This window comes from Mercenaria mercenaria, chromosome 5, assembly GCF_021730395.1.
Source record: "Mercenaria mercenaria strain notata chromosome 5, MADL_Memer_1, whole genome shotgun sequence".
NCBI lineage: Eukaryota > Metazoa > Mollusca > Bivalvia > Venerida > Veneridae > Mercenaria > Mercenaria mercenaria.
Genome location: NC_069365.1, coordinates 80,488,930 through 80,506,424, shown reverse-complemented (window position 1 = coordinate 80,506,424; position 17,495 = coordinate 80,488,930). Strand labels below are relative to the sequence as shown.

General features: G+C 34.7%; 1 protein-coding gene across 1 annotated transcript; it reads left to right on the top strand.

The window, feature by feature from the left end:
• Positions 1-845: 845 nt before the first annotated feature.
• On the top strand, positions 846-17,491 carry LOC123557750 (proline-rich transmembrane protein 1-like). The gene is made up of 4 exons (XM_045349415.2): positions 846-1,099; positions 3,997-4,151; positions 5,603-5,734; positions 14,750-17,491. Exons 1-4 carry the CDS (start codon positions 1,084-1,086, stop codon positions 14,900-14,902), a joined length of 456 nt encoding a protein of 151 aa, XP_045205350.1. The 5' UTR covers positions 846-1,083; the 3' UTR covers positions 14,903-17,491.
• Positions 17,492-17,495: the final 4 nt, after the last annotated feature.

The window sequence follows — 17,495 nt, the reverse complement described above, 5'->3', positions numbered from 1 at the left end:
CCACCATCAAGCTAATTACCTATTATATATCCTGTTGTTAAACGTCCACCTGAACAATTTTAGGTCATATGGCGACTTTCCAGCTTTAATGGTGAAGGAAGACCCCAGGTGCCCCTCCGTGCACAATTTCATCACGAGCGGGCACCTGGGTAGAACCACCGACCTTCCGTAAGCCAGCTGGATGGCTTCCTCACGTGAAGAATTCTACGCCCCAAATGAGGTTTCGAACCCACATCGATGAGGGGCAAATGGTTTGAAGTCAACGACTCTAACCACTCGGCCACGGAGGCCCCCTCCTCCACCATCAAAGCTGGAAAGTCACCATATGACCTATACAGTCAAACCTGTCTGTAAAGACCACCATTGGGAGAGCGAAAATGTGGTCTTTATTGGGAGGTGATCTTAATTCACAGGTTAAAATACACTGTAAATGATAGAATGGGAAATAAAACATGTGGTCTTTAGAGTCAGGTGGTCTCTGTTCAGAGGTGGTCTTTAACACAGGTTTTACTGTAACTGTGTGGGTGCCACGTTAAATCAAACAAGCAAACAACAATGCAATTTTTAAATGACTCAGATTGTTCGTGAACGTCAAATTCATAGTCTTTCAAGTCCGGTATTTGAAGAATATACAATTAATGCATACCACCATATGTACTTTCATAAGGGTTACTGGCAAATAGACCTTTCTAACGTAAACGTAAATCAGAAACGGATTACTGAATCCGTAAATGTTATTTGCAAATAATGGTCTAAGGGAGATACTATTGCATTACTATTGGATGAAATTGTCTACAAGTAGACCACAAATTAGCCTAAAATTTTAAGGATCCAGTATTCCGTTTCGTAATTAGGTTACGTTAGAAAGGTCTAGTAAGCGCTAACAGTATAAAATAATAGTATCATACTGTTTTCTATAGAAAGCAAGGGACATTTTTGAATAATTATCGTGTTAACGTCAAGTTTTCAAGTCAGATAGATATCTAATCGAATTACATCCTCGCTTCGCTTAGGTAAATATCAAATAGTAAAAATACACGTACCGAAATTGTGTATTCGGAATTAACATAGCTGTGAAATAAAATGGCGGAAAGAGCAGGTAAATACAGTTGCTTCTTTTTTTTAATCTTCGTTAATATGAATTATTAAGTGTCATTCTGGTGGAGTGATTCGTATTTTCAACATAAAAGTCAAACTTTATTGAATTATTTTCTCAGATTTAACTCAAATAGTTTCGCGTTGTTTACAATAATCTATTATATCTTACGCCTATTTGAGGAATATTAATAAATATGCTCTGTCTTGAGTATTACTGAATTGCTTAATTGCTGTATTATTCTTTTGTGTTAATATGAATTTCATTTATTGATATTTACGCAGATTTCCTTGTACCATTTTCTCTTGTTTTATTTTTGTACCATTTATCAAGTAATACAGCAGCAAATTATGTTTTTAAATTTTATCATTGTATATTATCAAAATAGTTTAATAATGAAGAAGTATTTAGAAATCTTAACCTTTCACAGGGATATAATTCTGAAAATTAACATAGTTTTTTAATGACCCATAAGGCAAAAATATAATAAAATCCACATCGTTTGTATTTCACAGTTTTATGACATTTCTTAAGGCGGTAATCAATGGGTTGGGAAAAAAACCTTCAGATTGAATAAGCATGTACATTAATATCTATTTGTTAAACATTTTATTTTGTTTACAATACCGAGTAGCTTTACGGATATATTGGGTTTTTTGGGGGTTTTTTTCTGATCGTTTACTGATTAGCAAAACAGGACAATTAATTTGTTTATAAGGAAGTTGATATTCTCATGCATTAAAGCTACTTTTTCATGGATTATTCAAAATATCAATATTATATTTCCATAACTGTAGAGAAGTAACAAACACAAAACAAAGAAAATGTTTGTAAAACATTGGAGCCATACTATTAAGGAAAATATTTTGTATGATATAGCAGCCACCCTGCTATAGATAAATGAATCACTTTTGCTTTAACCTTTAGCATGCTAGATAAATTGTCGTCTGCTGGAAATGTCGCCTGCTAAAATTGTAAAGTTCATTCAGTTTGCTCCAAAATTGGAAGAAATATTGTCAGAGTAGCAAACAGCTTGGAACCTGATCAGACGCCGATTTAATCGGCGTCTGATCTGGTTCCAAGCTGTTTGCAAAGGCTGTTAAATTCGCCTGCAGCAGGCTAAGGGTTAAAGCTCTGCTCTAAATGCAGTTTGTAATTGTTTGTATATGATAAAATGGAAACAAAATCAGCAAATTATTTAAATCGGTCATTTAAAAAACAGCCTCGATTTATGTAAAAAATGATATTTTTATCTCTAAGATATTATTTTTTATTATTTTTTCTTATTATAGTTTAATTATTATCAGTCACTTCTAATATAAATAAATGAAGATTTATGAGCAGCGATGGATAAATGGGTATATGTGTTTCATTTTAAACGTTTTTAAAAGTTAATATTCATTTCTTTATACAACAACAACAACAACATTTTATTAGCAAACATCGACAAGAACTTGCCTTTGGCTAATGAACAGAAAAAAGAAAATACTGATACAATAGATATGTAATCATACATGACATGTTATGAATATGTTAGTAGTATGATTATCTATATAATAGCATGTACATATGGCGGCAGCATGAACAGAAAAAGGTAATATTACCTAAACAGTTACAAGTACATATTTACACCTCTGCATTTCTGATACTATATGCTTCTTTAAGGTTTTTACAAATATTCAAAATAGTTTTCCTTTTATTTGAACTCATCAGACAGTTAAATAAATTGACATTTGGCCACGAAATGCGTGGCAAAAATTTGGTACGGATATTAGAATATTTTTGAAAAGTCATTAAAAAGTGATATTCCGACTCAACAACATTGTAATTGCAATTTCGACACACTCTATTTATTCTATCGGTTCCTACGTACCTCCCAGTTTCTATAGCTAGAGAATGAGCTGATAATCTGAAACAAGTGAAGTTTTCTCAAATAATCATTATCAATAAAATCAAGATACTTTTCATATTTAAATTTTATTTATTTTGCCAGATCGGATCTCACGAGGCGCGCAAGCGCCGAGTGTGATCCGACCTTGCAAAATCCACGAGAGCCGAGTTTATAACTTTATCTTAAGAGTTTCTCTGTTTTGGGGGAGAATAAAAATTTGGTACATCTACATAATCTGCCAAGATTAATGTCTTCTATAAAATCTAATGCTTCTCTCGTACGACTGTTTAAATCGTCGCGCAAATACACTTCTCCTAACGCACTGTACCGTAAAATATCATCACTCAAATTATCGAAAAAGTCGTATTCAAATTTATAAAATTTAATTATATGTTAAACGTTTTTAAATTCAGTACGAGACTTACTTCTGCACCACCATTATGTCAATGAATACTTGTAGCCGAGTTGCTTCCATTCATTCAATCTTAATATAGACCTATTGCAGGTTGAATTTAACGATATAAAAATCAATAATTGAAATCTGATACCTCTGCCATACATATAAAATGGATTTTAAATGTAGAGAAGTTATATATGTTTATGTATAATTTGTCTTCATGAGCTATGTAAAAGGTCTTTGAACGTGTTTATTTTGAAAATAGGCAATATTGTATAATGGTATATTATATATTATATACATTTTGAAGAATCTGTTATTCTATAAATACTTTGACTTGTTTTAATTAACAAATTCATTTATCTAATTAATTTTGTCCAAGAGTTTGGTTTACTTTACTTCGTCTGTATGTCAAATGGTCTCTTTATATCAGGCGGCCACAATGAAAATGGTGGCCATCTTGAATAAAAAGAGGTGTTTTTGGACCCACTTTACATTTGCAGTTTTCAAGGTCCGATGAGGCTTTTCTGCAAGTTTCTTACTTGTATCACCACTTTATTTACGTAATATCAGCCCCACTAATTACACGTATATTTTGTGATTCCTCTGTAGGTTACGACCAACCCGGTGATTTCTACACAGACAAAAATACCAGTTACGGGGAAGATGCACCCCCGCCCTATCAACCAGGGCCAAAACAAACTGGTTATCCATCACAACAACCGGGTAATGTCGAACAACCCTACATCAGTGCCAGCACCACCCTGGTAAGTACATTATATGATATTTTTGGTAAACGATTAAAATAGTGAATAAAATTTACAAAGTGAAAAAATATTTTTATGATAATTTCGAATATAATTATATGTCCGCTGACGTAAAAGGCTGCAGAATAGGATAAATTTTGATAGTAAAAATGTACATGGGCTTCGAAATGGACCGTTCTAAACCTTCCTTTTTCTTCATTATTGTACAACACTACTTCTTTTCAAATGACAAATATAAATGAGCCACGCCATGAGAAAACCAGCATAGTGGCTTTTTTGCCAGCATGGATCCAGACCAGCCTGCGCATCCACGCAGTCTGGTCGGGATCCATGCTGTTCACTGACCTTTTCTCTAATTATAATAGGCTTTGAAAGCGAACAGTATGGATCCTGGCCAGACTGCGCGGATAAGCAGGCTGGTCCGGATCCATGCTGGTCGCAAAGCCACTATGTTCGTTTTCTCATGGCGCGGCTCAAATTTCAAAATCGCTAATTATAATTTTAATAACGCATTTTAAGCCTTTAGGGTTCAGAGTGAGTCATTTGTATTGATAGATGGTCCGACGTCAGTCGTCCATTTAGTAATTACACGTTTAAAGTAGATGCCAATCAAATCTTTATGGAAACTGGTCAGCATGTTTATCGTTATTAATATAGTATTTGTTCAAATCACAGAAAAAGCTAAGAAACTCTAGGGGGCTACATTTCCCGTTCTATCTTCATGAAACTTTGTCAAAACGTGTGTCGTTATATAATCTAGACCTAGTTTTAATCTGGGTTATCGTGCGGATCAAAAATTCGGTTTCTTGGTGTACATATCACAGAAAAGCGTTATAAACAATATGTTTACTTGAGATTCAGGAAGGATTGTTGATATGATTGTCTCTATATAATATTATGCAATCAGGTCAAATTCAATACTGGGTCATCTAAGATCTCAAACAAGGTCGCATGGTTTAATCATTCAAAAACCTTATTATTATCACTTAAGAGGTTACATTTCCAACGAGTTGTGCATGTTAAATGTTTGTCTTTATGAAGTTAGTGGCAGTCCATTCGAGACTGAGTCAACTTGACATAAAACAATGTCACTAAAGGAAAAGGTTGCTTATTAATAATGGTTGTTGATTAAAGCCCACTCCTTTAATAGATGGAACAACTTATTTGCAGCCGAACAAATGTCCCAGTTTCTAGTCTAGACAGATATTGCTGGAAACAGAACTAATTAAAGTAAATCATAGTTAACTTTGATGAAGCAGTAGGGCATTATATTAGATGTTTAACAGTCAAGGTATGGACAGCCATATTAAGGGCCATCACGCCCCTTTTGTTTTTATATAGACAGTTATGTTTCATGCCATTTAAGCAAATTGAAGAAAAAAGCAAATTTCTAAAATGCAGCGATATGTAAAAATGATTTTTTGTTTTGTTTTATGTTTATATATTTCTAGCTTGTTAATCAACCGCAGGCCGAGACAGTGATCATTAAGCCACGCCCCCCAGATCGCATGGTGGACTCCATACTTGTATTCCTCTGCTGCTTCTGGCCCACAGGCATTTACGCTATCTATTATGCAAACAAGGTATGTATATAACATTTTCATTGGCTAGGATGGACTGTTTTATACATGGTATTTCAATCAGGTCAAACTTATATACAAAATTCAGACTGAATGCTTGCAATACTGTGAAATTATTACTTTTCATGGAGAACGAATTCTCGTAGATTTCGTGGTTGAGTGCACCCAACGAAATTAAATCCCAACGAATAAGCTAACTTCCCATTTATGTTCAAAATTTAATATTGGCCGCAAAACCCCAACCATTTCGTGCCCACGAAATAAAAGGATTTCACAATGTATCCGCAAACGTTTTTATTATCTCTTAACCTTTACCCTGCCAAGTTTCTAAAATGGACTGGTCCATCATTCAATTTGTGCAATACCACTTATTATTCAGTTGTCTGAAAATCTACTGACTGAAAAGCGAACAGTGCAGTCCATGATCAGACTACACGGATGTGCAGGCTAATCTTGGTCTGCACTGGTCACAAAGGCAGAGCAGGCTCAAGGTTAAGCAAAACAGCAAAAAAGTTTATTGTCAGTTAGCGCATTGTTGCGCACTTGTTATAAATACGAAACAGGTCTTTATCATTAACTAATTACGTCCTTTATGTAATACTGAATTATCAAACAATACTAAATATTTCTTCCCACTGTAGCCTTGTCTGGTGTAAAATATATTAATTCATACTGCTTAATGATAACATGATGTAAACAATAACCAAAAAATGGAAAATGAGGTCCCAAATATAGTTTAGAGATTCTAAACAACTACGTACTTTATTTGACCAGTTAATTACTTTGCATGCATGGTTAATATCTTAACAAAAAGCCTGTCTGAACTGTCGTGTGGAAGAGCCAGATTAGTATCTCTAAGTTCAAGCTCAAATTTAAGGTAAAAGTATTAAAAATGTATTTATTGATTGTCCCGTCTTTTCACCATAAGAAGACTAGTTTCCTAAGGAAAGCAAAAGTCAAGCCCCTTGCTCTAACCTGAAGTTCACATTTGATGTCTACAATTTTTGTATTGTTCTTGTCCGTCCTGTATCTTTTATGCTTTGGTGAATATTCAAAATCCTTTGCTCAAAAATGTAGATCCGAGCACCCTAAAACATAGCAATTGAGCCATTTGTCGAAAAGTGGGCCAACAACAAAAAGGAATCGTAACGGAAAATTATAGCAGAGAACCCCCCCCCCCCCCCCCCCCCAAAAAAAAAAAAAAAAGCAAACGAACAAACAAACAAGCAGGGAAAACCAACACAGTGGGTCTCCGCCCGTGGACGACCGGCGGCCAAAATTATCAAAATTAAGGTAATTATGGTGGCCACCTAACCTCACCCACAGTTATAGGAGAATGGGTGTAAATACAATGGGGGTGGGGAGGAAAGAAACAAAAACAACCAACACCACTATATATGTAACATGAACTATGAAACGGACAAAAACAAGTTGAAAATGCCAACCTAGCACTTACCCTACTTGACTGAGGTTTGAAAAGACAGTAAAAATGAAATAAGTCCCCACTGAGAAGGCTCTAACATTAGTAACAAATACAAGATTAAATAAAGTAAAACATATAAATAGGAACAATCTATGTATACTCAAAAAGCCTGTCTGAAGTGAGAGCACAAAGAACCTAACTTTTAACGGTACGGCAATCAAAGCTGCAAAGTTGTTAGAGGTAATTTTATTTGTCAAATTATGGCGTATGGCTAATTTCCATATATGAGCCGCGCCGTGAGAAAACAAACATAGTGGCTTTGAGACCAGCATGGATCCTGACCAGCTGTGCATCTGGTAAGGATCCATGCAGTTCGCTACCGGTTTCTCTAATTGCAATAGGCTTTGAAAGCGAGCAGTATGGATCCTGACCAGATCGTGCGGATGCACAGGCTGGTCTGGATCAATGCTGGTCGCAAAGCCACAATGTTGGTTTTCTCATGGCGCGGCTCAAATGGCTCAATTGAAACCTTTGAAAATTTTCTCTGGAACAGCTGAGCTGATTTTAAAATAATTTGCTGACAGTTGTTCCATTGTTGAAACTATTTTTATGCTTTAGAAAGGGAAGTTAAGTGAACGCTCTAGTGACATCATTGTCGTCTTGTTTACATACGGATAGATATTCAAATACTGGTAAAGTATCCTTATCATGAATCGGCGAACCACGTGTAAGCCTAAGTCAATGTTTTATATGTATAGCTTTGTACTTTTCCAGTTTCCAATTTTTATATATGTACACTCAACAAAATTCCTAATCGGTCACTTTTATATTGTATTACTATTTTATTAATAAAGCATGTATTCACACGAAATTCCACATACCGACATTTGAATAGGTACTGCAGCAATTATTAATTTACTTTTGGCGACTCGCGGTCAAAGTAACCGCATTAGGCGTTTTGACTAGAATTGCATATTTTGCACGTGCAAGGCATGTGCACCAACATCCACGTGTTCGTTTCCACTTTTGGTATTACTGACGAAAGTCCCACTAGAAAAACACATATAATGGTGAAATTGACACAAGAGCAACGCGATCGACCTGTCGAAATGTTGCCAAACGGGACACATTTACGACACGTGTGTAATTATTTTTGCAATTTCATAAGAATTTTGATATAATTTGTTTGTAGCTGTTAGTTTGAAGGTTATTTCCATTTTTAACCTTATATCTGTTTACAAGAACCTTCAATCGTTGGTTATCAACCATCCGCGCTCTTTTAGTAAAATTTAACCCAAGTACAATTCAATGAAGTGGTCGATTTTGAATTTTGTTGTAAAATCCCGACAGCCCGTGCGCGTTGTTTTTGTGTCAATTTCACGATAATTTGTGTTTTCCTAGTAGGACTTTCGTCAGTAACGCTAAAAGTATTCATTAACACGTGCATATTGGTACACTTGCCCTGCACGTGCACAATATGCTATATTTTTCAAAACCCCTGAAGCGGTTACGTTGGCCGTGAGTCGGCCAAAAATAAATCAATAATTAGCTGCAGTACCTATGTGAAATGTCTTGTAAATACATGCATTATTAACAAAATAGTAATACAATATAAACTGACCGATTAGGAATTTTGTTGAGTGTATTTATATTCTATTGACTGGACACAGAAATGGCAACGAATAACGTACGTTCTGTTAAAACTTAAAAGATAGTATTTTCCTTTTCATTTCATTGCATTTTAACCATTAACATGTATAGTAGTCGCAACTTGACCGCGATGGTTGACCTTAGGCCGATTATTCATATCGGTTATTTCATTGTAGAAATCAAGGGTGCTTAGGGTAGCCGTGTATATTTATATGGAATTAGTTTGTATATAGTGCAGTATCAAAGTATATATACCTACGTTTGATCAGATAAAACTTTCCAATACACTAATTTATATTTACACAAATTTATATTTCCTTTTTCTCGTGCAGCTCGTGTTTTACGTACACTCCTTTTTAACAATAGGTTGTGTTTCATTATGTATTATAATGCAAAGTTCAACCATCGGGGTCAAGTTGCGTCCACTATACCTACATGAAATTCATTTCAAAGAGCTTTCATTGTAAACAAAAATGAGAAACGACACAATGACCCAGGAAGTTTAGTGCAAAATTTAGTCATGGTGTAAACTTTATTGAACTTTCCTTCGCTCTGTTGGTCACGTGATATGTTATAATTTACCTTTACTTCAACACATTGTATTAAAGTACAATTTATTTGACCTGTCAAAACATGGACCCGGCTTTCATTAAATTTTGTTCGAGCCTATAAAAGATTAACATGAAAGCCGGGAACATGTTTTGACAGGTCAATTAAATTGTATTTAGTAAACTATGTTAAGGGGACGCATATTGCTACATTCACAGTTCATACAGAAATGCGGAAGGGGTGCATATTCAAGAAATCGATGGTGGGAAAATAAAATACATATTCCTAAACTGATATAATACTGATGGACACCTGTAATATTCAGTATTTTGTGGATAAGGATGTGGTACTATGAATGTAATAGGAAAACAGAGGTCTTTGTGAAAGTACATTCAACACAAAATATTAAGATTTTTTATAAGGAAAAAACAGGTTTTTTACAATAACAGTGTTCCAAATAATGTTGAAGGGATGAGATTTTCTTTCTAATACACCAGGTTTGCTTAAACATGTAAAAATTTAACGCCACGTCATTTCAGCTCGGGATGGACGCCATATTTCTCATTGATAAAAATGTAAACAAATAAAATCAGATTGGTATTAGCATTGCAAGGGCATAACATGACATTCTACACAATGAATACCTTAGAACAGATATCTAAGATGCTACACAGGTCAGGCGGGTTAAATGCATAATGGCGATCACTTGAAATTCATCTTGAAAAGGTGGTTAATTTTAGTTTATTTACATGGTTTTTAATTTTCCCACGACTTCTCGGCGATTCACTGCAAATGTATTACTGCGCCGGACGAAAGGTAACTTTAATAAACAACGGGAGACAACTTAGGTGTCAGCACGTGTACGATTTTTAAAAAAAACATGTCGATGATTATAATTTCTTATCAAATAATGAATCCTATTCAGATATTCGTCTTTAATATTAGAAAATTATTAATTTCTGTGGACATTTGTCAAAAAATATTACTTACATTGGACTACTTTGCGCATCAAACTGGTTTCCGCTTCAGTTGTGAGGCACTTCCGTTATACTTTTTGACAACAATAACAAAACACAAAATGAATCAATAAAGTCACTTATAAACCGACTGCTATTTAAATCAGTGTAAGTAAAGTTGTTGTTACAACATTATACATGTTCGTTACGTTATGAGATAAAGTTTATCTTGAACTGCATAATCCATTAATTACGTTTAGATGATATTGCATTTACAACTTATTTGACCCCATTTTTTACGTGAATGACAGCATTCTCGTGCAACTCGTGCAAACAGAGTTATGAAAAGTATGGTGGAGAATTCAAGGATAAATTATAAATGACATTAAAGTGAGGATAATTGTATATTCGTCCAGTTTTGATCATTGACATGCCTGCTGTGTATTAGTAACTTTTGTGAACAAGATTATAATGTTACTTTTGCACATATACACATTGATTGGACCTCACAGCCAAATTTCATACCTTATTTTAGGGATTTTTAAGACAATACATTTTCAAAAGTTTGTTGAATGTGTTTTGATATTTAAGTGCATTGTAGTTCATGAATACCAAGTTAAAAATTAATAATGGCAACATTTCTAGGCCCTTATTGTAAGCCACTAGACTTCTGTAACGATAAATGTTTAATGTATTAAGGGGAATATACTCTTTTAGTTTTGGAATGTGGCATTCCTTGACCACCGTATCTTTTCTTATGCACTACTTTGTAAACAAACTAAATAATGTGTTTTAGCTTACATATGCCAAATGAAAAGCAAGACAGTGACCATATTTCACATTCTTTCTTTAAATTAGAATCTGTAGGACATTGATAAATGTTTGGACAAGGTGAAGCACTATTATTTTCGCACCAGTAAGTCTTAATTGTTGACTTTGAATGTACACAATAAGTCTTATGTAATTCAACAGTAACTTTCTGGTTTCAGTTTTTTCATTTTTATTTTAGTGAGCAATCCTTTGTGTACTTATAACAGTTGAAACAGTATCCATTTCATGTACCAAAACCTTGTACTTTTTTGCAGGTAAATTTTATCATACCCCACCCACTTTTTTCTAATTTCAAAGTATGCGTCCCCTTAATTCATACAATTTTCAGAATACTTCAGTCAATATGTATAATATTATGTTATAATTTGAATACAGAAGTTTTAAGATATTAATTTCAATTTTGAGCGAGCGTTGGCAAAGCGAGAAAATATTAATATAATACCTTAAAACGGCTGTATTAAACTTATAACCGTCTAACAGTCCGCCAGAATCTATCAAATCGTAACATTTAACAATTAAATTTAATACATACAGTTGATGTGACAACTGCATGTGAAATAGAATGGCCAGATTTGAATGAAATGGAGTAATTCCATTGGCAGAGCAACAAAGTTATGCTAATATGAGCCGCGCCATGAGAAAACCAACATAATGGCTTTGCGACCAGCATTGATCCAGACCAGCCTGCGCATACGCGCAGTCTGGTCAGGATCCATGCTGTTCGCTACCGGTTTCTCTAATTGCAATAGGCTTTGAAAGCGAACAGCATGGATCCTGACCAGATTGCGCGGATCAATGCTGGTCGCAAAGCCACTATGTTGGTTTTCTCATGGCGTGGCTTATAAGTCTATTTCACATCCAATGACAATAAAGTTTCCTTTTAAAAAGGAAAGGCTCGACTGGTTTTGGCATAGTCTACATAACTGGACAAGTGGGGGTAGGGGTCATTACATAAGATTCTATGCAAAACATGATTGCGATTTTCTACTGCTGTTCCCATGGGAACACCAGTCTTAACTTTAGAGGCAAGGGTATTGAACAATTCTTGGCGTTTTGGGTTTTGAACTACTGGTGTCCAACCTCCATATAAAACTTTAAGACACTAGCGCAAAGCGTTCTATTAATTCGGAGGAAACCAATTTCCTTTACTAGGCCCCTGTGACTTTGACCCAGTGACCGCAAAAATAATAGGGGTTCTCTACTCAATGAGACCAATTATCCTATGAAGTTTGAAGACTATTGGTTAAATGGTTCTATAGTCTATTCCTTACAAAAGGGTGCACGTACGAAAAACAGCCCAGATTTGCCGTGGCATTCACCAGTAATTACAATACAACACAGAAATATAAACACTGATGTACAAATTACGGTGGTATTGTGAAAAAAAAATTGGTTTAATATACTTTGCAGAGCTACTTCCATATTGTTAACTTGTTTTGATAACACCCCTACGACAATAATCGAAACAACCATAATAGTCCTGTCAAAAATTGGCGGCAAAATATCTTTTGAGACACCTTTTGGCAGGTTTCATTCTTTCAGGGGTTTGGGGGGGGGGGGGGGGGTGAGGGTGTTCTCTAACAAATTTCACAACTGCCCGTTAAATCTTTTTAACACTTACTAGAATGGATAAATGTAAACTCAATCATGAATAATGTAAACGTCAAAATTGAGAAGTTGTCAGTTTATCGTACAGACTTTCGTTTTATTGAGTCGGCTAAAGGCTGAAAGCCTTTTGACGAGTCCTTGCTGTTCAGCGATTCTCTAAATGGACCGAATAACACGTGAAGGGATGTAGTTCCATTAGATTTCTCAAACTTCAAACAGTTCACTGCATGAATGAAGTTAAGTTGTGTCAATTCCCTTTGCTATGACCAATATACGATGTAATCTGTCATATTTATGACTTGTAATTGTGCAATACTCGAATGTAACTCATTAAGCATAAATGTGCATTTTAAGAATTGCGCAGGCTTACAAAGCTTGGGTAACATCCAGCGAAAGACAAAAAATAGTTCCACAAGGCTCAAGATAAGATGCGTATTAGCGTAAATTACGTATAGAAATAATGCAAATACGCATGTCTAATAATTTCTAAGCGTATAAAAACGTATATAAAATTACAGAAACGCATGACAATGCTTTTTTAAAAACAAAATCTGAATCGTCTGGATGCGTTAGGTAACATAGCCGATCAGCCTTAATTCTCCCACATTGAACGTAAACACGCATCGTATGATTTCTATAAACTTTGCGTGGGTTGAATTTTGCAGTCAGTAAACGGATAAATTATCGAAAGAAGAAGCTCTTACTGGTTTTGTTTAGTTACTACTGATAATAAAAATGATTTTAATTCTTATTTTTCGAGAAATAAACAAATCGGCGAAACATTAAATTGTATTTTCTTGTAGTTTTTGAAATCGAAAGTAGATCGTCTATGTTTGGCTGCTTTCACGAAACGAAACAACTTTTTTATGAAAAGATTTAAATAAGAGGTAATTTAACCGTAAACTTCAATGTCAGATACTGCCAATTGCTGCTAAATGTCTTCGTATCATCACAATTTGTAAAATATATTGTTGAAAACTGGAGAAAAGTGTAATCGTATCCGGATATAATATTTTGGGTAAATATCGAGCTGTGTTATGAAATTTTAAGAAAAAAAACTAAAAACAAACTGAAACTGGTAGACTATACTGTCAGTACATCAATCATTAGCCGACTCAGGCCCTTCAGGCCTTTGATAGTTATATTCATATTGCTGTACACCCCCATTTTAATAATAGACAAACAAAAGAGCAACTGCAATCGGAAAACTTCCAATATTTCCGCACTGCGCAGCTTACGTCACAGGTCACTTGTTCCTGCAACCAATCACTGAATTCGTAACATATTGATCTCGGTTTGCGGCAGCTTCCCGGCTTTTCGTATCATACTAATACACACTTGAGTACCAAACAAAACAAAAACAATAAAATAGGCTTGGAGCCGTAGCCCCAAGCCAAAAATGCATAGACCTAATCTGGCTTCGACTTTTCGTTCACAGTTATTAGCCTTTCTTATGTTCTAAAACTATTAAAGTGATATAAATCTTGAAAGGCCATATGGTCTAGTGGAAACATGCTTGACTGTCCAGCCAGAGGTCCGGGGTATGAATTCCGGTCCAGACACTGGAATTTTCTTTAGATTCTCTCCTAAAACTAAGAGGTCAGTAATGGTTCTTACCAGGAAACACGGTTTTCGCGTGTATCGGTACTATACTCCTTGCACATTAATGTGCAAAAAGTTAAGTAATGTCAGCCTTCTATTTTAGTTTTCTACCGCGTTAGTATGACAGTATGAACTTTGTCTATATATTCTGCATATAAGGAAAAAAATGTATTTAGAACATTGCGTATCACATTGTTCACAAGTAAATATCTTTCTTACATTCTATAAAAATAACTGACATTAGAAAAAGTGTTCAGTTAAGAATTATATATAAATTACGTTATAAATATAACCTATATTATTTTTGACTGAATTTTCTTTTTATTTTGTACGAACTGTACGTGTCTCAAGATTAAGGTATTGTCAATTTATAAGTTTTAAATATGTTTTATCTCTCAGGCTAACCGTCTTGCGAGAGCAGGTGATTACGAGGGAGCGAGATGGATGTCGGACACCGCCCGGAAGTTTATAATTTTAAGTATGTTCGTCGGATTTACATTGATCATTTTTGGTACTTTTTATGCACGACAGCACTATATCAAGAACAACTAGACAGAGATTCAGGCTATATCGTCATGGACCATTCACAGAATGATGCTAGCTTTGACTTTTTCATATGAAGGATGCATAAACATTGTATGTGTGTGCATATAGCATTACGTGTGTAAATACTGATACTTCTGTCCTAGGGTTATATAGGTAAAAGGGACATTATCAATCAAACAAAGTTGAGATGAGAAATATTGCCATATTGAACATGCCAACCGGTATAAAAACGACTTGTAGTTTTAGTTCATGTATAAAGTTATTGAAAAAAGTGTTCTTCAATATTTGTAACTTTACATTTTATTTTGTTGTTATGAACTAACCTACATCATCTAGAAGAATTGACATGGTATCTTATTTACCTCAGGTGACTCTTTTAATGAGACTGACAAAATGCTTTCAGGACATACACTTAAGGCAATTTTTAAAATGAATAAATATCTTTACAAGTTTACAGATATAGGGCCAAAACATATAAATAGATTGGCTGTTGAGACTGGTAGATGGAGCCGTCCAAATAATATACCTTATGAAAACAGAATTTGTACTAACTGTCACATATTAGAGGATGAGTATCATTTTGTCATTGAATGTCAGGAGTTTGTAGATTTAAGAAATCAGCATATCAGGAAGTATTTCTGGCACCATCCAAGTTATTTTAATTTTTTGCAATTATTTATTAATGAAAATAGTAAAGATACTCGTAATGTATGCTACATTATAGGGTCTAACTGAATTATCAATCACTTAACACTAATGTAATATATGTTTACAAAGTGTTACTAAGATGTTTTATTTTTTTGTGTTTTTGTTAACTTATTGCTTACTAATGTTTATCTTATAAGCCCTTGCTTTTTACATGTGATTAGGTGTGTCAATGTTCAGTATGATTATGAGATAAAATAATTTGGGGAGTTAAATGAAATCGGTATGTTAAAAGACCTGCTCCAGTCCACTGGCGCCAGATCAGAAAGAAATGCCTCTGTACATGTTATACCCTACCCCTAGATATTCTATAAGAACCATGGTCGTGAACGGGAAAATATACTAACCCATTTCAATCGCGTATTTCATATCTAAAACACGCAGTTCAGTAAATGTGTACTATTGATATTAAACAAGTGGTAATTTATCTTCCGTTGTGTACCGGTCACATTTCTTCAATAGTTCTTATCTTAGAAAAACAACGTGTAGTTTACAGTTTTTTCACAGGTACACAAAAAACTTGCTTGAACTTCCCTGGTGAAGTTCCGTTCTAGATTATAGACACACTCTGATTGGCTGATGTGAAAATGTATGTCAGTCGTCATTTTACTACACGTGTACGCTAAAATGTTTATATGTAGCATAAATGTGCAAAATGAATTAAATAAACAGAATTGATGTATAACTTTGTATGATTTCAAATTCAAAACCATATACAACATGAATTTCATTCATCATTTCGAGTCTTTTCGTAAAACTGTGAATATATTGCATTCTGTTTTTGTTTGTTTACATTTCGCTTAACATGTGCATACTGTCGTGACCTCTAGACCGGATGTTCATTAGGGAAGTTCACGCAAGTTTTTTCTGTAACGTTGACTAAAGCATAAACTATACGGAGCATCTCTGCAACATGGAATATTGAGACAAGGTGACTGGTGCACGATTGAAGATAAATTATCGCTTGTTTAATATCAGTAGTACACATTTACTGACCTGCGTGTTTTAGGTATGAAATACGCGATTGAAATGGGTTAGTATATTTTCCCGTTCATGACCATGGTTCTTATAGAATACCTAGGGGTAGGGTGTAACACGTACGGAGGCATTTTCTTTCTGATCTGGTGCCAGTGCTCCAGTCCTACCTTTCAACCTTAAATTGTCACTGAAAAAGCATGAAAATCCTGATTATGAACAGAGTCTATTTTATATAAAATTCTATATAAAATACCTGTGGTTTTGCGTGCTAAAGTGTTGCGCGTGGCCATTAACTGTTACCTATTATAATCATGAGTTGCATATACAAGAGTTACAATAGAATTTGAATAGCCGCGGAGCAAGGCTTTAAGACAGTCAAACTTAAAAATATGTAGATCTACTGCGTTAGTCACGCAGAACCAGTGCAAATAAGCTTTTTACATTTTAGACGCTACTTTCTGTGTGGTGTGTAGAAACATGTCCCTTGAATACAATTGTATTATAGTGCAACCTAAACGCATTCAAAAATGGAACGATTTTATTTTTTCACCATGTCTTTCCTTTTTATGTTTTGCAACTATATACTTGCATTTTATTTGGCCTGGCGGGGCATGGTTTCGCGACGGTCTACTACATTTTAGTGCAGGGTATGTACTATGTAGTACATGTAACCAATGTAGCGTTGAATTTTAATCGTTGGTTACCGAAGATTACGGAGTGAAGCAATTATATTTCTCTACCTATTTTGCTCGTTTTTTGAGATTACCATTATTTGCATATGTCAGAGATTAACTCCGCCCCGCCAGGTCAAATAAAACGGACTATAGTATCTTTCCATTTTTCCATGCATAATTAGGTCAAGAAAATATAGGCCTATATCAAAATATATGAAATAAATGAGATTGTAAATTATCCA